Source organism: Bombina bombina, chromosome 7 (assembly GCF_027579735.1).
Source record: "Bombina bombina isolate aBomBom1 chromosome 7, aBomBom1.pri, whole genome shotgun sequence".
Classification (NCBI taxonomy): domain Eukaryota; kingdom Metazoa; phylum Chordata; class Amphibia; order Anura; family Bombinatoridae; genus Bombina; species Bombina bombina.
The window spans coordinates 554860754-554881876 of record NC_069505.1 but is presented as its reverse complement, the minus strand read 5'-3'; the positions used below and the strand labels follow the sequence as shown (position 1 = coordinate 554881876).

Sequence of the window (21123 nt, the reverse complement as noted above, 5' to 3'; positions counted from 1 at the left end):
AAAACGCTGCCTGATGCTGGTTCCACCAAAGTTAAGTGTATCTGCTGTAAACTTGTGGTAACTGTCCCTCCGGCTGTAGTTTGTGATGAATGTCATGATAAACTTGCTAATGCAGATAGTATTTCCATTAGTAATATACCATTACCTGTTGCTGTTCCATCAACATCTAATACTCAGGATGTTCCTGTTAATATTTTTAAGATTTTGTTTCTAAATCTATTAGGAAGGCTATGTCTGTTATTCCTCCTTCCAGTAAACGGAAAAGGTCTTTTAAAACTTCACATTTTTCAGATGAATTTTTAAATGAACATCATCATTCTGATTTGTCTGTTTTTGATGATGATTTTTCTGGTTCAGAGGATTCTGTCTCAGATATTGACACTGATAAATCTTCATATTTATTTAAAATTGAATTTATTCGTTCTTTACTTAAAGAAGTCTTAATCACATTAGAGATGGAGGAATCTAGTCCTCTTGTTACTAAATCTACTAAGCGTTTAAATTCGTTTTTTAAACCTCCTACAGTTATTCCGGAAGTTTTTCCTGTCCCTGATGCTATTTCTGAAGTAATTTCTAGGGAATGGAATAATCTGGGTAATTCATTTACTCCTTCTAAAAGGTTTAAGAAATTGTATCCCGTGCCATCTGACAGATTAGAGTTTTGGGACAAAATCCCTAAAGTTGATGGGGCTATCTCTACTCTCGCTAAACGTACTACTATTCCTACGGCAGATAGTACTTCCTTTAAGGATCCTTTAGATAGGAAAATTGATTCCTTTCTAAGGAAAGCTTATTTGTGTTCAGGTAATCTTCTTAGGCCTGCTATTTCTTTGGCTGATGTTGCGGCAGCTTCCACTTTTTGGTTGGAGGCTTTGGCACAACAAGTGTCAGATCATAATACTCATAGCATTGTTAAACTTCTTCAACATGCTAATAACTTTATTTGTGATGCAATCTTTGATATCATTAGAGTTGATGTCAGGTATATGTCTTTAGCTATTTTAGCTAGAAGAGCTTTATGGCTTAAAACTTGGAATGCAGATATGTCTTCTAAGTCAACTTTGCTTTCCCTTTCTTTCCAAGGTAATAAATTGTTTGGTTCCCAGTTGGATTCTATTATTTCAACTGTTACTGGGGGGAAAGGAACTTTTTTACCTCAGGATAAAAAATGTAAAGGTAAATATAGGGCTGCTAATCGTTTTTGTTCCTTTCGTCAGAATAAGGAACAGAAGCCTGATCCTTCCCCTAAAGGAACAGTTTCTGTTTGGAAACCATCTCCAGTCTGGAATAAATCCAAGCCTTTTTAGAAAGCAAAAGCCAGCTCCCAAGTCCACATGAAGGTGCGGCCCTCATTCCAGCACAGCTGGTAGGAGGCAGATTACGATTTTTCAAAGAAATTTGGATCAATTCGATTCACAGTCTTTGGATTCAGAACATTGTTTGACAAGGGTACAGAATAGGTTTCAAAGTAAGGCCTCCTGCAAGAAGATTTTTTCTTTCTCGCATTCCAATAAACCCAGTGAAGGCTCAAGCATTTCTGAAATGTGTTCCAGATCTAGAGTTGGCTGGAGTAATTGTGCCAGTTCCAGTTCTGGAACAGGGTCTGGGGTTTTACTCCAATCTATTCATTGTACCAAAGAAGGAGAATTCCTTCAGACCAGTTCTGGATTTAAAAATATTGAATCATTATGTAAGGATACCAACATTCAAAATGGTAACTATAAGGACTATACTGCCTTTTGTTCAGCAAGGGCATTATATGTCCACAATAGATTTACAGGATGCATATCTGCATATTCCGATTCATCCAGATCACTATCAGTTTCTGAGATTCTCTTTTCTAGACAAGCATTACCAGTTTGTGGCTCTGCCGTTCGGCCTAGCAACAGCTCCAAGGATTTTTTCAAAGGTTCTCGGTGCCCTGCTATCTGTAATCAGAGAACAGGGTATTGTGGTATTTCCTTATCTGGACGATATCTTGGTACTTGCTCAGTCTTCACATTTAGCAGAATTTCATACGAATCGACTTGTGTCATTTCTTCAAGAAATTGGTTTCAGCTTGTCGAAACCTTCAGTCTCAATCATTCCCTTCGGTAGCCTTATGCATGGAAATTCTAGGTCTTATAACTGCTGCATCGGACGCGATCCCCTTTGCTCGTTTTCACATGCGACCTCTTCAGCTTTGTATGCTGAACCAGTGGTGCAGGGATTATACAAAGATATCACAGTTAATATCTTTAAATCCGATTGTACGACACTCTCTGACGTGGTGGACAGATCACCATTGTTTAGTTCAAGGGGCTTCTTTTGTTCTCCCAACCTTGACTGTGATCTCAACAGATGCGAGTCTGACAGGTTGGGGAGCTGTATGGGGGTCTCTGACAGCGCAGGGGGTTTGGGAATCTCAGGAGGCGAGATTACCCATCAATATTTTGGAACTCCGTGTGATTTTCAGAGCTCTTCAGTCATGGCCTCTTCTGAAGAGAGAATCGTTCATTTGTTTTCAGACGGACAATGTCACGACCGTGGCATATGTCAATCATCAAGGGGGGACTCACAGTCCTCTGGCTATGAAAGAAGTATCTCGGATACTTGCTTGGGCGGAATCCAGCTCCTGTCTAATTTCTGCGGTTCACATCCCAGGTGTAGACAATTGGGAAGCGGATTATCTCAGTCGCCAGACGTTACATCCGGGCGAATGGTCTCTTCACCCAGAGGTGTTTCTTCAGATTGTTCAAATCTGGGGTCTTCCAGAAATAGATCTGATGGCCTCTCATCTAAACAAGAAACTTCCCAGGTATCTGTCCAGATCCAGGGATCCTCAGGCGGAGGCAGTGGATGCATTGTCACTTCCTTGGAAGTATCATCCTGCCTATATCTTTCCGCCTCTGGTTCTTCTTCCAAGAGTGATCTCCAAGATTCTAAAAGAGCGTTCGTTTGTTCTGCTGGTGGCTCCAGCATGGCCTCACAGGTTTTGGTATGCGGATCTTGTTCGGATGGCTACTTGTCAACCTTGGACTCTTCCGTTAAGACCAGACCTTCTATCTCAAGGTCCTTTTTTCCATCAGGATCTCAAATCATTAAATTTGAAGGTATGGAGATTGAACGCTTGATTCTCAGTCATAGAGGTTTCTCTGACTCCGTAATTAATACTATGTTACAGGCTCGTAAATCTGTGTCTAGGAAGATATATTATCGAGTCTGGAAGACTTACATTTCTTGGTGCTCTTCTCATCAATTTTCCTGGCATTCTTTTAGAATTCCTAGAATTTTACAATTTCTTCAGGATGGTCTGGATAAGGGTTTGTCTGCAAGTTCTTTGAAAGGACAAATTTCTGCTCTTTCTGTGTTGTTTCACAGAAAGATTGCTAATCTTCCGGATATTCATTGTTTTGTACAGGCTTTGGTTCATATAAAACCTGTCATTAAGTCAATCTCCCCTCCTTGGAGTTTGAATTTGGTTTTGGGGGCTTTACAAGCTCCTCCGTTTGAACCTATGCATTCTCTGGACATTAAATTACTTTCTTGGAAAGTTCTGTTCCTTTTGGCCATCTCTTCTGCTAGAAGAGTTTTAGAGTTATCTGCTCTTTCTTGTCAATCTCCTTTTCTGATCTTTCATCAGGATAAGGCGGTGTTGCGGACTTCATTTAAATTTTTACCTAAAGTTGTGAACTCTAACAACATTAGTAGAGAAATTGTGGTTCCTTCATTGTGTCCTAATCCTAAGAATTCTAAGGAAAGATCGTTGCATTCTTTGGATGTAGTTAGAGCTTTGAAATATTATGTTGAAGCTACTAAAGGTTTCCGAAAGACTTCTAGTCTATTTGTTATCTTTTCCGGTTCCAGGAAAGGTCAGAAGGCCTCTGCCATTTCTTTGGCATCTTGGTTAAAATCTTTGATTCATCATGCTTATGTCGAGTCGGGTAAAACTCCACCTCAAAGGATTACAGCTCATTCTACTAGGTCAGTTTCTACTTCCTGGGCGTTTAGGAATGAAGCTTCAGTTGATCAGATTTGCAAAGCAGCCACTTGGTCTTCTTTGCATACTTTTACTAAATTCTACCATTTTGATGTGTTTTCTTCTTCTGAAGCAGTTTTTGGTAGAAAAGTGCTTCAGGCAGCTGTTTCAGTTTGATTCTTCTGCTTATAATTTCAGTTTTTTTTATTATAAGATTAAAACTTTATTTTGGGGTGTGGATTATTTTTTTCAGCGGAATTGGCTGTCTTTATTTTATCCCTCCCTCTCTAGTGACTCTTGCATGGAAGTTCCACATCTTGGGTATTTATTATCCCATACGTCACTAGCTCATGGACTCTTGCTAATTACATGAAAGAAAACATAATTTATGTAAGAACTTACCTGATAAATTCATTTCTTTCATATTAGCAAGAGTCCATGAGGCCCACCCTTTTTTGTGGTGGTTATGATTTTTTTGTATAAAGCACAATTATTCCAATTCCTTATTTTTTATGCTTTCGCACTTTTTTCTTATCACCCCACTTCTTGGCTATTCGTTAAACTGATTTGTGGGTGTGGTGAGGGGTGTATTTATAGGCATTTTGAGGTTTGGGAAACTTTGCCCCTCCTGGTAGGAATGTATATCCCATACGTCACTAGCTCATGGACTCTTGCTAATATGAAAGAAATGAATTTATCAGGTAAGTTCTTACATAAATTATGTTTTTAACTAGGTAGAATAGTTATTAAATAGTTATTAACTATTTAATAACTACCTAGCTAAAATAAAGACAAATTTACCTGTAAAATAAAGCCTAACCTAAGTTACACTAACACCTAACACTACACTATAATTAAATAAATTAACTAAATTAAATACAATTATTTGCAATTAAATAAAATTATCTAAAGTACGAAAAAAAATCCCACTAAATTACAGAAAATAATAAAATAATTACAAGATTTTTAAACTAATTACACCTACTCTAATCCCCGTATCAAAATAAAAAAGCCCCCCAAATTAAAAAAAAGCCCTACCCTACACTAAATTACAAATAGCCCTTAAAATGGCCTTTTGCGGGGCATTGCCCCAAAGTAATCAGCTCTTTTACCTGTAAAAAAATTACAAACAACCCCCAAAACATTAAAACGCACCACCCACACAACCAACTCTACTCTAAATCCCACCCAATCCCCCCTTAAAAAAACCTAACACTAACCCACTGAAGATCACCCTACCGTAAGACGTCTTCACCCAACCGGGCAGAAGTGGTCCTCCAGACGGGCAGAAGTCTTCATCCAACTGGGCAGAAATGGTCCTCCAGACGGGTAGAAGTATTCATCCAGACGGCATCTTCTATCTTCATCCATCCGGTGCGGAGCGGGTCCATCTTCAAGACATCCGACGCGGAGCATCCTCTTCATCCGTCAATAGGATTGAGCTGGCATTCTATTGGCTGTTCCAATCAGCCAATAGAATGCAAGCTCAATCCTATTGGCTGAATGCATCAGCCAATAGGATTTTTTCTACCTTAATTCCGATTGGCTGATAGAATTCTATCAGCCAATCGGAATTGTAGGGACGCCATCTTGGATGACGTCACTTAAAGGTACCGTCATTTAGTAAGAAGGCTCCAGATGAAGAGGATGCTCCACGTCGGATGTCTTTAAGATGGACCCGCTCCGCGCTGGATGGATGAAGATAGAAGATGCCGTCTGGATGAAGACTTCTGCCCATCTGGAGGACCATTTCTGTCCGGTTGGATGAAGACTTCTGCCCATCTGGAGGACCACTTCTGTCCGGTTGGGTGAAGACGTCTCACGGTAGGGTGATCTTCAGGGGGTTAGTGTTAGGTTTTTTTAAGGGGGGATTGGGTGGGTTTTAGAGTAGGGTTGGTTGTGTGGGTGGTGGGTTTTAATGTTGGGGGGGTTTACAGGTAAAAGAGCTGATTACTTTGGAGCAATGCCCCGCAAAAGGCCCTTTTAAGGGCTATTTGTAATTTAGTGTAGGGTAGGGCTTTTTTTTATTTTGGGGGGCTTTTTTATTTTGTTAGGGGGATTAAAGTAGGTGTAATTAGTTTAAAAATCTTGTAATTATTTTATTATTTTCTGTAATTTAGTGTTTTGTTTTTTTCGTACTTTAGATAATTTTATTTAATTGTATTTAATTTAGTTAATTTATTTAATTATAGTGTAGTGCTAGGTGTTAGTGTAACTTAGGTTAGGTTTTATTTTACAGGTAAATTTGTCTTTATTTTAACTAGGTAGTTATTAAATAGTTAATAACTATTTAATAACTATTCTACCTAGTTAAAATAAATACAATCTTGCCTGTAAAATAATAATAAACCATAAGATAGATACAATGTAACTATTAGCTATATTGTAGCTAGCTTAGGGTTTATTTTATAGGTAAGTATTTAGTTTTAAATAGGAATAATTTAGTTAATTGTAGTAATTTTATTTAGATTTATTTAAATTATATTTAAGTTAGGGGGGGTTAGGGTTAGGGTTAGACTTAGGTTTAGGGGTTAATAACTTTATTATAGTGGTGGCATCGTTGTGAGCGGCAGAATAGGGGTTAATAAGTGTAGGTAGGTGGCGGCGACATTGGGGGCGGCAGATTAGGGGTTAATAAATATAATGTAGGTGGCGGCGATGTTGGGGGCAGCAGATTAGGGGTTCATAAGTATAATGTAGGTGGCGGCGGTGTCCGGAGCGGCAGATTAGGGGTTAATAATATAATGTAGGTGTCGGCGATGTCGGGGGCGGCAGATTAGGGGTTAGGAAAGTGTAATATTAGGGGTGTTTAGACTCGGGGTTCATGTTAGGGTGTTAGGTGTAGACATAAATGTATTTCCCCATAGGTATCAATGGGTGTTAGGTTTTTTTCAGCCGGCTCTCCCCCATTAATTCCTATGGGGAAGTCGTGCACAAGCACGTTTAGCCAGCTCACCGCTACCGTTAGCAGCGCTGGTATTGAGTCGAGATGTGGAGCAAAATTTTGTTCTTCGCTCACTTTTTTGCGGCTAATGCCGGGTTTGTAAAAACCTGTAATACCAGCGCTGTCTGTAAGTGAGCAGTGACAATAAACTGCTCGTTAGCACCGCATAGCTTCTAGCGCCAAACTCGTAATCTAGGCGACTGTTAGGTAGTAAATGTTCGATGGAGAGGATATTTACTCCTCACATTCAATTTTAAAGCGCCCATGGAGATGCACGCAGTTGAAGGTGGTGGTGACAAATGGAGCTGTAATTAAGAAGTGGGTGAAAAACCTTGTGTAATTGAATGACAAATTACCACCCATTGAAAATTGCTACCACTATCTTCAACTGTGCATGCGCGTATATCCATGGCCGCTTTAAGAATGAAATTTGCTACCTAATAATGTGCGCATGCTTGTAATTATGCAATCGCATTCCACACATTCGTTTGAAACATATGTAGTGCAATTACGTTATTGTGCGCATGTGCACATGAAAGTAGCAAATCTCGACGATGGAGTGTGACGGACCACTTGGTACCTCCGCCAAATGCTGCCTCCTGCTCTCCAAACCCCTCCAGCATGTAAATAGCTGACCCCAGCCCATTACCCAAAACAAGAGACAGGACTCCAGTTCAGGTAAAACATTTATTGAAGGGAGTACATACATTTTATATACTTCCAGGGAGAATCCCCCTTTAACTGGGTAATCAACTCACTTAAAGGGACACTGAACCCAAATTTTTTTCTTTCGTGATTCAGAAAGAGCATGAAATTTTAAGCAACTTTTTAATTTACTCCTATTATCAAATTCCCTTCATTCTCTTGGTATCTTTATTTGAAATGCAAGAATGTAAGTTTAGATGTCGGCCCATTTCTCTTGTAAGGTGTATCCAGTCCACGGATCATCCATTACTTGTGGGATATTCTCATTCCCAACAGGAAGTTGCAAGAGGACACCCACAGCAGAGCTGTCTATATAGCTCCTCCCCTCACTACCATATCCAGTCATTCTCTTGCAACTCTCAACAAGCATGGAGGTAGTAAGAGATAAGTGGTGAAATGTAGCTGTTATTTTGCTTCAATCAAGAGTTTATTATTTTTAAATAGTACCGGAGTTGTGCTATTTTGTTCCAGGCAGAAAAAAAGAAGAATCTGCCTGTGTTTTCTATGATCTTAGCAGGTTGTAACTAAGATCCATTGCTGTTCTCACACATGACTGAAGAGAGAGATAACTTCAGCGGGGGAATGGCGTGCAGGTTATCCTGCTATGAGGTATGTGCAGTTAATATTTTTCTAGAAGATGTGAAGGCTAGAAAATGCTGCTGATACCAAATTTATGTAAGGTAAGCCTGAATACAGTGATTTAATAACGACTGGTATCATGCTTACTTTCTGAGGTAATACTCTTTTATATTTACAATATAAAACGTTTGCTGGCATGTTTAAACGTTTTTATATATACTTTGGTGATAAAACTTTATTGGGGCCTAGTTTTTTTCCACATGGCTGGCTTAAATTTGCCTAGAAACAGTTTCCTGAGGCTTTCCACTGTGTTACTATGAGTGGGTGGGGCCTAGTTTAGCACTTTTTTGCGCATTAACTATTACAGACTGAGACATCAAGCTTCCTTGTCCAGGGACCCCAAGGCAACGCTGATAGATGCTCTAGCAGCGCCTTGGTCCTTCAACCTGGCTTATGTGTTTCCACCATTTCCTGTGCTCCCTTGTCTGATTGCCAAGATCAAGCAGGAGAGAGCATCAGTGATCTTGATAGCACCTGCGTGGCCACTCAGGACTTGGTATGCAGATCTGGTGGACATGTCTTCCTTTCCACCATGGACTCTGCCGCTGAGACAGGACCTTCTACTTCAAGGTCCTTTCAACCATCCAAATCTAATTTCTCTGAGGCTGACTGCATGGAGATTGAACGCTTGATTTTATCAAAGCGTGGTTTCTCCGAGTCAGTCATTGATACTTTAATTCAGGCACGAAAGCCTGTCACCAGGAAAATCTATCATAAAATATGGCGTAAATATTTTATTGGTGTGAATTCAAGGCCTACTCATGGAGTAAGGTCAGGATTCCCAGGATATTATCTTTTCTCCAAGAAGGGTTGGAGAAAGGATTGTCAGCTAGTTCCTTAAAGGGACAGATTTCTGCGCTATCTATTCTTTTGCACAAGTGTCTGGCGGATGTCCCAGACGTTCAGGCATTTTGTCAGGCTTTAGTTAGAATCAAGCCTGTGTTTAAACCTGTTGCTCCACATTGGAGCTTAAATTTGGTTCTTAAAGTTCTTCATTCCATAGATATCAAACTTTTATCTTGGAAAGTTCTTTTTTTTTGGTAGCTATTTCCTCGGCTCGTAGAGTTTCCGAGTTATCTGCCTTACAATGTGATTCTCCTTATCTGATCTTCCATGCGGATAAGGTAGTTCTGCATACCAAACCTGGGTTTTTACCTAAGGTGGTATCTAATTTGGCTAAGGAGTGTAATACGCTTAGCTTATGAGACTGCTGGCCAGCAGCCTCCTGAAAGGATTACAGCTCATTCTACTAGAGCTGTGGCTTCCACATGGGCCTTTAAGAATGAGGCTTCTGTTGAACAGATTTGCAAGGCGGCGACTTGGTCTTCGCTTCATACTTTTTCAAAATTCTACGAATTTGATATTTTTGCTTCTTCGGAGGCTATTTTTTGGGAGAAAGGTTTTTCAGGCAGTGGTACCTTCCGTTTAAGTACCTGCCTTGTCCCTCCCTTCATCCGTGTACTTTAGCTTTGGTATTGGTATCCCACAAGTAATGGATGATCCGTGGACTGGATACACCTTACAAGAGAAAACATAATTTATGCTTACCTGATAAATTTATTTCTCTTGTGGTGTATCCAGTCCACGGCCCGCCCTGTCATTTTAAGGCAGGTATTTTTTAATTTTAAACTACAGTCACCACTGCACCCTATGGTTTCCCCTTTCTCTGCTTGTTTTCGGTCGAATGACTGGATATGGTAGTGAGGGGAGGAGCTATATAGACAGCTCTGCTGTGGGTGTCCTCTTGCAACTTCCTGTTGGGAATGAGAATATCCCACAAGTAATGGATGATCCGTGGACTGGATACACCACAAGAAAAATAAATTTATCAGGTAAGCATAAATTATGTTTTTTGGTGAACAACCTGGGTTGTTCTTGCTGATTGGTGGATAAATTCATCCACCAATAAAAAAGTGCTATCTAGAACTGAACCAAAAAAAAAAGCTTAGATGCCTTCTTTTTCACATAAAGATAGCAAGAGAACGAAGAAAAATTGATAATAGGAGTAAATTAGAAAGTTGCTTAAAATTGCATGCTCTATCTGACTCACGAAAGAAAAAATTTGGGTTCAGTGTCCCTTTAAGGGAACAATGGGAATACACAATAATTAACTCACTCAGGAAACAATGACAGTACACAATAGGGCAGACAGATAACACTCAGCCTGTCTCTGGGCATGTAGGCTTACTTACGTGTTAGAGTCTCGGGACATGTTTCCCTGATAAGGGGATAAGCCAGCCGGGCAGTTCAGGAGGTTACCGAAACCAGTTCCACAAGCCTGGCTACAGGTGGGATGAGCTTCTTCCTGAGAATCCCATTGCCATTACAAACTGGCCGACTGTGGTGGAAAGCTGCACCTTTCCCAGGTATCCGGCATAGGGAGTAAAACATCCGGAAATGGTTCCAAGAGGCCGGTTACCTGGGATGCGCCTTAGCCGTATCTCTTCAGTAGTCACCCCCGGCCAGGAAGAGGGTTTTCCTGTCCCGGCTCCCCTCCGTGCCCTGACCTGGCAAATAGGGTAAAATCCCTGGATAATTACCCGGGCCATAGTCAGTGGGCAGGAGGCTAGCCAACCGCCCCCTTCAGAAGCCCCAGTGACGGTAGGGTTCGTCATAGGGAGCAAATTTTGACAGAACACAGGCAATTTACATTAGGCGTTTTTTAGTGGAGTGGGCAGTGTTGAAAAGCTGTTGGTGGGCGTGGTCAATACTCCTTTACCCTAACTACTTGATTGCTCTGCTGCAAAATATCCCTGGAAATGTTTTCTTGTGTTGGACACTATGAAATTGCAAAAATGTATTGATATAACATAATAAGTATAAAATACATGAGTTTGTTTGCGACTATTGCCTTACATCATTGCTTTGAAAAGAAAAGCATTAAGGACTAAACAAATTATTGATGTAATAGCCAAAGTTCTCAGATAAATATAGGGAGCAAACCATCCTTTGCTAATTGTTGCTCCCAGTGACGCACTAAATAAAGACACACACAGGCTTGGATCATAATCGCCAGCTGATTGGCTGGAGGCCACTTCAGGAGGGGCAGGGTCTTTAATCAAAAGTGGGTGTGTCTTAGCAGTTGGTGGGCGTGTCTGGTGGTCTGTGGATGAGGCTAATGGAAAATCTTCAAAAAGAAGACATATGGTTATCTCCACGGGACAGCAATACAGAGCTCAGATTTAGGGACTGTCCATCTCAAATAGGGACAGTTACAGTAGGAGGTCTGGTTGAGCCTCAGAGGTGACCGAAGACAGTTGCTAATGTTGCTTATTAGAAAAATGGCTCTAATCCTGAATACACATAAAACATTATTGAATAACATAACCTTCATATAAGTGAAAGGGACAGCAAGATAGATTGTATTATTTGCATGTCTCTGCCTATTTTCCCTGCAGTATAAGCACTGAATGCTGGGAGTTTTCTGCTGTAGGAACAGGTTTTCTGATCTTTTTAGAACTTGTAAATCTAAATTTTCATTAGTATTACATGTCTAATAACTTTTTAAAATGATCTATTGAGAGCCAGGGAGTGGTAGCGCCAATATTTTTACACCTGTTTCTAATTCTTTAGATTATTCTTCTCATATCTATACAAAGAACTTTGTCTCCTAAAAAAACATAGCTGGTCCTTCAGTTTAAGCTACAAAAGCATATTTTAAATTTGCTGGAGACTATCCAGGATGGGAAGACTGGTAGGCTATTCCGTGAGATAAGGGAGGAGTCACATCCTATTGGTGGTGGAGTTGCAGGGATTAGACGGGTCTGGGTGGGGAGTTAAGCAGAGCTGGAAGAGAGTGAGGGCAATTTGGGTGTGGCTAGACGTCCTCAGCAACCCATGACTTTTAATAGGTTCTTTTTCGGTACAGTGGACCAAGCTCTGAAACCATTATTATCCTACAAAATATGGGGTGGTAGTGTGTCAAAGCAATTGCAGAAAACACAGAGGCAAAATCAACCTCTTGTATTGTAACTCTGGATGGTGATCACACAGGTTACTGTTCCCCCAGAAGCTCAAAAGGTTCTATAAATTACTCTAAAACAAAGCAAACAAACTTTACCAAACAGGTACAATACAACATGATCATTACCCTAGTCAAAAAGGATGATCTTCCTGGAAGTAATCGATAACTCCAGACTAGTCATCAGGAGCCATCCTGAAGTATGCCCACAGGCCAAAATATTTAACTGAGATAACTCTACAGTCATTCACTGGCTGTTCATGCTTGTGAAGGTATCAGTAAGGTCATCTGCTAATCATTCTGAAATTATCACTGATAATTATTTACCTGAGCTGATGACTTTACAGCCTGATGATGTCTGATGATGTGCAAATGACTTCTAAAGTTGTTTGCTGATCATCAAATGACTCCAGGATGGACTCTAAAGCAATCCTGTTTGTTTTGAGTATACTGACAAGGACACACTTAATAACTACATGAAAGTGAAACTGTACTCCCCTTTAATGTGTTCCCAATGGTCCATTTTACCTGTTAGTAATAAAAATAAATAACTCAAATCACAAACAAAAATAATAATGTGAATAAATGTGATAAAAAGGATATCGGATTGAAGGTCCTCAGTTCCTCAAATAGAGAAAAGAGAAAAACACAAAATAGTGAAATATTGTTTAGACAGTATTTATATACAATTGTGTGTTCAAGTGACTACTCACATATGCCTGAGCTATCATCAGCTCAGGTGTAAAGGCAGTCCTGAGTACAAAGCTGTCAGGATTAGCTGTATCTCTGTGTGTTTTTTTCCTCTCAAACTCCTGAATCTCCAAGAAAAAAAAGGGATAAAGCAATAGTGTCATATTGTTACAACACAATTTAAATGGTCAATGCTTGAAATGTTACTCACACTTTATGGGAGCTGTTTCCAAGCTCCACTTTAAATGCAGACCTGACTTTTATGAGGTTAAGCCTAGGCAAAAGAAGTCCGGAACCACTTCCACTCAAAATATTTATTAAAAGTATAAAATTATAAAACAAATGCAATCTGGCAAAAAAATAGTCACTCGGGGTTACAGTGCAAAAATGTTGCACTATACAAGTTACACTTTGTTATCAAGTAGGATGGCAAAGGATTGATACAATGTATCCGTATAACAGCCAAAGTCCTTGCAGTACAACACCCTTCCCTGTGACGCATTACCAGATGCGTAATCTCGACGTACGTTTCGCCACGCCCCTGTGGCTTTTTCAAGAGTGACTCTTAGCGGTTCTAGGTATCCTTTTATTCCTCCTTCACGATTCAATTACTCCATTTAAGATGGTAATGTTTTTAAGATGATATTCATAAAAGCAGTGCGTAGCTATTCTGTTGTTACACATTCAGGTATCACGGACCAAGAATCTGGCATTTTATTTAAAGGAATATACACGTATATATAAACCATGATATATGTATGAAAACCAAATTATATCTATCTATAATTACCATAGCATAGCGAAAACGTAAGGAATATTTCCTCACATTATGGGATTTGCATATCAGATTAAAGAATGGTATAGTTCAAAGTCAGCATTTGATCTGAGTGGTAAATACATAGTGAAAACACAAAGAATATTTCCTCATATTATGGGGTTTATATATCAGATTAAAAAATGGCATAATTCAAAGTCAGCATTTAATTCAAATGGTACCATGGTATTAAGATAAAAAAAAATCCACTGAAATAGCTGGTTTTGCTCATTGACTCCCCCAGCCAAAATTAGAATTTCAATACCTATTAGGCTGTGCGTTTAGACATGGATAACATTTGCTTTACCCATTTAAATTAGAATGCCCTTGAGAACAACAGGTAATTGGTTTAATGCGCAAAAACAACTATTTCCTTCCATAAGGCAGGGAGAATCCACAACTTCATTCTTTACTGTTGGGAAATACAACACCTGGCCGTCAGGAGGAGGCACAGACACCCCACCCGAAGGCTTAAATATCCCTCCCACTTCCCCTATCCCCCAGTCATTATTTGCCTTTCGTCACTATAGGAGGCGGCAGAGAAGTGTCAGAAGATTTGGATAGTCCTGAAAAAGGGTATCTGCCCTTCGAGATAGGACTGGAGTTTTTAAGTAATCATGTCAACCTCTCAGTGAGAGTATTGATGAAAGTTAGAGTCTGGAGATGCAGGGAAAGTTTTTCTGAGAACCCATCCACACTGTCGCTAACAGCTCCTGAGTAACCAGTGTTGAATTTCACTGCTTGCTGTTACACACTTAAGTCCATGTCAGAAGCGCTGCTGCAAGACTGTCACACTTGAGAGGCTGTGCCTGTTCCACTGCATGGATCCTGGAGGGTAAGACCGTTTTTTATTTATACACTTTAAAGTGCTATACAGGGTCACAGTGTGGCTCCTTTATACCTCGATAGGATCAAGGGTTAATATCTCCTTCAGGCTTGGGGATTTATATCTGCTTAATGTGAGTTTTTTTGGATTCATAGACTGTGTGTTTTTTTGGGCTTGGAACAAACAGGTTTCACTTTCGTTTTTTAAATGTTGCGCAGCTCATAATAGCTTAGCGCCCTTTTTCCTAGCAGGGGAAGTTCTGTCTTACGTACCACGTGACTGGGTGTGGTCTCTTTCATTTCCTAAGATCCTGCTGCAGACATCACTCCTGAGGAGAGCGTTTTCACTGTAAGCTGTCTGGGTCTAGGAGGTGGTGAGTGCCCCAGCCATTGGGAGTATTAAGGTGACGTTTTTTTAAATAAAAGCGTCTATTTTTGCTTGTTCTTCTGTGGGTATATACAAAGCTATGGAGGACTCTGATACTACATTAAAAGGTTCTGCTACTTCTGTACTGATTATTAATTCCTGTTTATATTGTGAGGAGGCTGTGGTTTGCCCGTCTTCTCAATTTTGTTCCATTTGCCTAAACACTGTTCTAAAGTCTAAGTAGGGAGAAAGCCTGCTAATACTCATAGCGCTATTAGCCCTTCTGAGCCGTCTACTTCTCAAGAATCTGGGTCCCGAGAAATTACTACCCTTTCTACATTACCCGCTTCACATGCATTTCCCCACAGTCAACTAATCCCCCATCTGGAGGGGGCCTTTTTCCAGCGACTTTCCCGCGCAGTTACAATCGGCGGTGTCTGCGGCCTTGAGTGCCTTACCTCGTTCTAACAAATGCAAGAGAAAGGTTAAACATAGTTTTCCTGGCATAGAGTCATCTAAATATTTGTTGGATTTAGCTACTATATCCCAGCTATCCGAGGATGAGTTAACCTCTGTAGCTTCAGAGGGTGAACTTTCTGAGTCGGAGACTTCAGTTTTTAAACCTCCTTCTGCGGAGGAACCCTCCTGTAGATTTAAAATTGAGCATCTGCGTTTTTTTATTAAAGGAGGTTGTGTCTACACTAGAGGTTCCAGAGGCCACACTCCCTGAGGAGCCCAAGATCCCTGAATTAGACGGGGTTTATGAAGATAGGAAGGTTCCTCTGACTTTTCCTGTGCCAGTTAAAATGGCGAACATTATTAGTAACGAATGGGAAACAGTAGGAACTTATTTTTCCCTCTCGTCTACTTTAAAAAAATTATTCCCGGTCCCTGACTATCAATTAGAATTGTGGGCTCCATCCCTAAGGTGGATGGCGCTATCTCTATGCTGGCTAAGCATACTACTATCTCTCTGGAGGATAGTTCTTCTTTTAGAGAGCCTATGCATAAGAAAATGGAAACTTTTCTGAGGAAGATGTTTTAACTTAGCCATGTTTGCTGGAACAGCTACCTACTATTGAAACACTATGTCAGAGTACATTGAGGTGGAGACTCCCCTTGAGGATATTCAGGAGAGAATTAAAGCACTGAGAATTGCGAACTCCTTCATCTGTGACGTGACTATGCAGACGGCAACTGTCTAATTTTGGTTCCTTTCATGCTGACAAGTCACAACGACAGCAGTCCTCTTCCAAGTTGGAGCAGCCCAAGAGTACTTGGAAGCCGGCTCACTACTGGAATAAGTCCAAACATACTAAGAAGCCCGCTGAGAACAAATTGGCATGAAGGGGTTGCCCCCGATCCAGGATCAGATCGAGTAGGGGGCAGACTGTCTCTTTTTTCAAACGCTTGCTTCCAGGATGTAAAGAACCCTTGGGTCCTGGAGGTTGTATCTCAAGGATTCAAGTCTCATCCGCCAGGGGCAGATTCATACTCTCCAGTCTGTCTTCAAGAGCGGAAAAGAGGGCTGCCTTCTTAGGTTGCGTACAGGATCTCTCCTCTCTAGAAGTAATTGTCCTAGTACCTACAGCAGAAAGAGGTTTGGGTTTTATTCAAACCTTTTTGTTGGTTCCAAAGGAGGGAACGTTTCGTCCAATTCTGGACCTAAAGTGCCTAAACAAGTTTCTGAGTGTTCCCTCTTTCAAAATGGAGACAATACGGTCAATCCTTCCTCTGGTTCAGGAATGACAGTTTGTGACCACAATAGACCTGAAGGATGCATACCTTCACGTCGCGATTCACAGGGAACATTTTCAGTTCCTGAGGTTTGCTTTTCTGGACCAGCACTTCCAGTTCATAGCTCTTCCATTTGGCCTAGCTACTGCTCCAAGGATATTTACAAAGGTTCTGGGGCTCTTCTAGCCGTTGCCAGAACTCAAGGTATTGGAGTAACGCCTTACCTGGATGATATCTTGGTACAGGCACCATCTTTTCGTCCAGCAGAAGAACGCTCCAAGTCCCTTCTCAATCTTCTTTGATCACATAAATGAAATATAAACTTGGAAAAGAGTTCTCTTACTCCAAGTATAAGAGTAAATTTTCTGGGAACTATAATAGACTCCATATCCGTGAGAATACTTATCCCAGATCAGAGACGTTGCAAGCTAACTTCTGCATATCTTGGCCTCCTTGAGACCCTCAGTGGCTCAGTGTATGGAGGTAATCAGACTCATGGTGTCCTGCATGGACATCATTCCTTTTGCCAGATTCCACCTCAGACCCTTACAACTATGCATGCTGAAACAATGGGAAGGCGACCATTCAGATCTGTCTCAACAGAATGTGCTGGACAGCCTGTCGAGAGACTCGCTCTCCTGGTGTCTCTGTCCAGATCTTCTGTACCAAGGCACGTGCTCTTTGAGACCGTCCTGGGAGATTGTGACTACGGATGCAAGCCTTTCCGGCTGGGGAGCCATTTCATGTGCCAAGAAGGCGCAAGCTCTGTGGACTCAATATTTTGGAACTGTGGGCAATCTTCAATGCCTTGAAGGCTTAGCCCCTTCTGGGTTCGTCATAGTTTATCAGATTCCAATCAGACAATATAACCTTGGTTGCCTATATTAACCATCAGGGGGGAACGAGAAGTTCCTTGGCGATGAGAGAAGTATCTCAAATACTAGAGTGGGCAATCCTTTCACCCAGGGGAATGGTCTCTTCACCCCGAAGTGTATGCAGAGATATGCAGCGAGTGGGGGATGTCGGAGATAGATCTCATGGCATCCCGCCTCAATACATAGCTACCCAGGTACAGGTCGAGTTCGAAGAATCCTCAGGCAGAATTGATAGATGCCCTATCAGTATCATGGAGGTTCAGACTCATATGTTTTTCCTCCATTACCGCTTCTCCCTCGTGTGGTGTCTTGCATCAAGCAGGAGCGAGCATCTGTAATTCTGATTGCTCCGTCGTGGCCGCGAAGGATGCGGTTTGCGGATCTGGTGGGGATGTCCTCATCTCCTCAGTGGAAGATACCTTGTCGCAGAGATCTGCTGATACAGGGTCCCTTCTTTCATCAAAATCTAGATTCTGAGGCTCACTGCATGGAGATTGAATGCTTAGTCTTAGCCAGAAGAAGGTTTTATGAGAGTGTTATCTACACTCTGGTTCAAGCTCGTAAGCCAGTTAGTCATCGTATCTACCATAAAGTGTGGAGGACTTTGTGAACAGCGTGGCTTTTCATTGCATAAGGTTAAGGTTGCCAGAAATTTATCTTTTCTCCAGGATGGAATGGAGAAGGGCCTATCTGCTAGTTCCCTGGACAGAAATCAGCCCTGTCTGTGTTACTGCACAAGAGATTGGCTGAGCTTCTGGATGTGCAGTCCTTTGATAAGGCTCTGGTTAGGATCAGACCGTGTTTAGATCTGGGGCTCCACCTTGGAGCCTCAATCTTGTTCTTAGTGTTTTGCAGCAGGCTCTGTTTGAGCCTATGCATGCTGTTGACATTAAATTGTTAACTTGGAAGGGTCTTTTTTGTTGGCTATTGCTTCTGCGCGCAGAGTTTCTGAGATTTCTGCTTTGCAATGTGATCCCCCTTATCTGTTTTTTCATGCTAATAAGGCAGTTTTATGCACTAAACTAGGGTTCCTTCCTAGGGTGGTGTCGAATTGTAACGTTAATCAAAAAAATGTTGTTCCTTCCTTGTGTCCTAATCCTTCAGCAAAGGAACGTTTGCTTCACAATCTAGATGTGATTCGTGCCTTGAAGTTCTAGCTTCAGGCTACTAAGGAAATCTGACAATCTTCCTCTTTGTTTGTCATCTATGCAGGGAAGCGTAAGGGGCAGAAGGCTACTACGACTTCTCTATCTTCTGGTTGAGGAGTGTCATCCGCTCAGCTTATGAGACAGCGGGATGACAGCCTCATGAGAGGATTACGGCTCATTCCACTAGAGCAGTAGCTTCTACCTGGGCTTTTAAGAATGAAGCCTCAATGGATCAGATTTGTAAGGCGGCTACCTGGTCCTCCTTACATACTTTTTCTAAATTTTACAAGTTTGATGTGTTTGCTTCAGCTGAAGCAGCTTTCGGGAGAAAGGTTTTGCAGGCTGTGGTGCCCTCAGAATAGGGTCTGCCTCTTTTTTTCTTTCCCCTCTTTTTCCTTTCCCTCCCATTATTCATTCAGTGTCCTTTGGAGCTTGGGTATAGTTTTACCAACAGTAAGGAATTAAGTTGTGGACTCTCCCTGCCTTATGGAAGAAAAACATAATTTATGCTTACCAGATAAATTCCTTTCCTTCCTGACAGGGAGAGTCCACGACCCTGCCCGTAATTTATTTTTTTGATGGACGGCCCCCGTTTTTATATTATTTCTTCTGGCACCTTTTATACCCTGATGTTTCTCCTACTTTTCCTTGTTCCCTCGGCAGAATGATTGGGGGATAGGGGACGTGGAAGGGATATTTAACCCTTTGGCTGGGGTGTCTTTGCCTCCTCCTGGTGGCCAGGTGTTGTATTTCCCAACAGTAAGGAATGAAGTCGTGGACTCTCCCTGCCAGGAAGAAAAGGAATTTATCTGGTAAGCATAAATTATGTTGTTAAATACAAAAACAAACAGGAAACAACAATTTCACATACATTTAATACTCTACAGTATGTATAACAAGTTATGTGTAATATATATTAAGGGGAAACAAATGTTTATAGTACAGTGTCCTTTTAAACACTGCCAAGGAAAATCAGCATAAAGCATAAATTTAAAGGGACAGTGTAGTGAAAAATAAACTTTCATGATTCAGATAGGAGATGTAATTTTAAACAACTTTCCAATTTACTTTTATCATCAATTTTGCTTTGTTCTCTTGGCATTCTTAGTTGAAAGCTAAACCTAGGTTGGTCATATGCTAATTTCTTAGCCCTTGAAGGCCGCCTCTTATCTGAATGGAATTTGACATTTTTTTCCCTACTCAAGGGGGTTAGTTCATGTGATTCTCTATAGTCAAAATAACTGAAATAAGGGGGCAGTCTGTTGAAGCTTAGATACAAGGTAATTACAGAGGTAAAAAGCTTAATAATATAACTGTGTTGGTTATGCAAAACTGGGAAATGGGTAATAAAGGGATTATCTATCTTTTTAAACAATAAAAATGATGGTGTAGACTGTCCCTTTAAAAAAAACACCTGTTTAGCATATGTGTCTGTAGTCACAAACGTATACTATGTTTAAGATATATCATCAAGCCCTAATATAGACAGGAAGTGCATGTTTGTACATAGCTGTCCCCGGGATAGAAGGTGACTGGTAGATGAGTAAAGCTCCTGCATTCCTATTGGTCAATAGATGTTGCAACCATTTTGGATTTTTCTTTATCCTTTTTCTTTATTTGTATATTGTTGAATTTTCGTCCCTTGCAGGGATTGTCCTGTTTATGAACACTCTGGTCTCTGGCAATGGCTTCATTTCCTGCTGGTATGTGGAAGAGATTCCCGGTACTGCTACCAAGCCAAAATCTATACAGCAGACTCCTGTGCACTTAGTGCTCACAGACACCTCCAGCTTGACCCCTGCACCAGCCGTGATCCCAGAAGAAGGCACCTTGGTGTACTATGTCACTGGTATGTAGTTGTAACCATACACAAGTAAGAGAAGGGAGATGCAATACTTAACAATCTAGGTAAATGTGGGAATTTTATAATGCGTTAACACCTTATTTGCTGCAGTTGGTTTTTCTATAGTCATAATCCACCCAGCAGTTGTTAGAGTAGACACCTAGCCACAATTATTTTGTGACAGATAGGTGGCAGGGTCAAGCTTGTGAAGCCTGTCTCAGTTCTAGAGTGTCTATATTTTTTCTTAAAGGGATATGAAACCTACATTTTTTCTTTCATGATTCAGATTGAACATGCAATTTTAAACAACTTTCTAATTTACTCCTATTATATTTTTTTTTTCTTTGTTCTCTTTGTATATTTTGTTGAAAAGCAGGGACATAAGCTTAGGAGCCAGCCCATTTATGGCAGCAGTTTTGCTAGAATGTTATCCATTTGTAAGACCACTAGATGGCAGCACTATTTCCTGTAGTGCTCCAGATGCTGATCTATGTATCTCTTGAATACATAAAACCATGGAAACAAAGCAAATTTGCTAATAGAAGTCAATTGGAAAGTTTTTAAAAATAGAATGCTCTGTCTGAATCTCAAAAGAACATTTGGGGTTTCATATCCCT

The 21123-nt window shown here is 40.8% G+C and overlaps 1 protein-coding gene across 1 annotated transcript in view; it reads left to right on the top strand.

Moving 5' to 3' along the window:
• Positions 1 to 21123, top strand: part of TAPBP (TAP binding protein) — a 67549-nt gene that overhangs the window by 33307 nt on the left and 13119 nt on the right. Inside the window, exon 2 of the mRNA XM_053721893.1 lies at positions 20312 to 20512. Within this exon, the coding sequence (XP_053577868.1) occupies positions 20312 to 20512 (201 nt within the window). The remainder of the gene's footprint in view (positions 1 to 20311; positions 20513 to 21123) is intronic.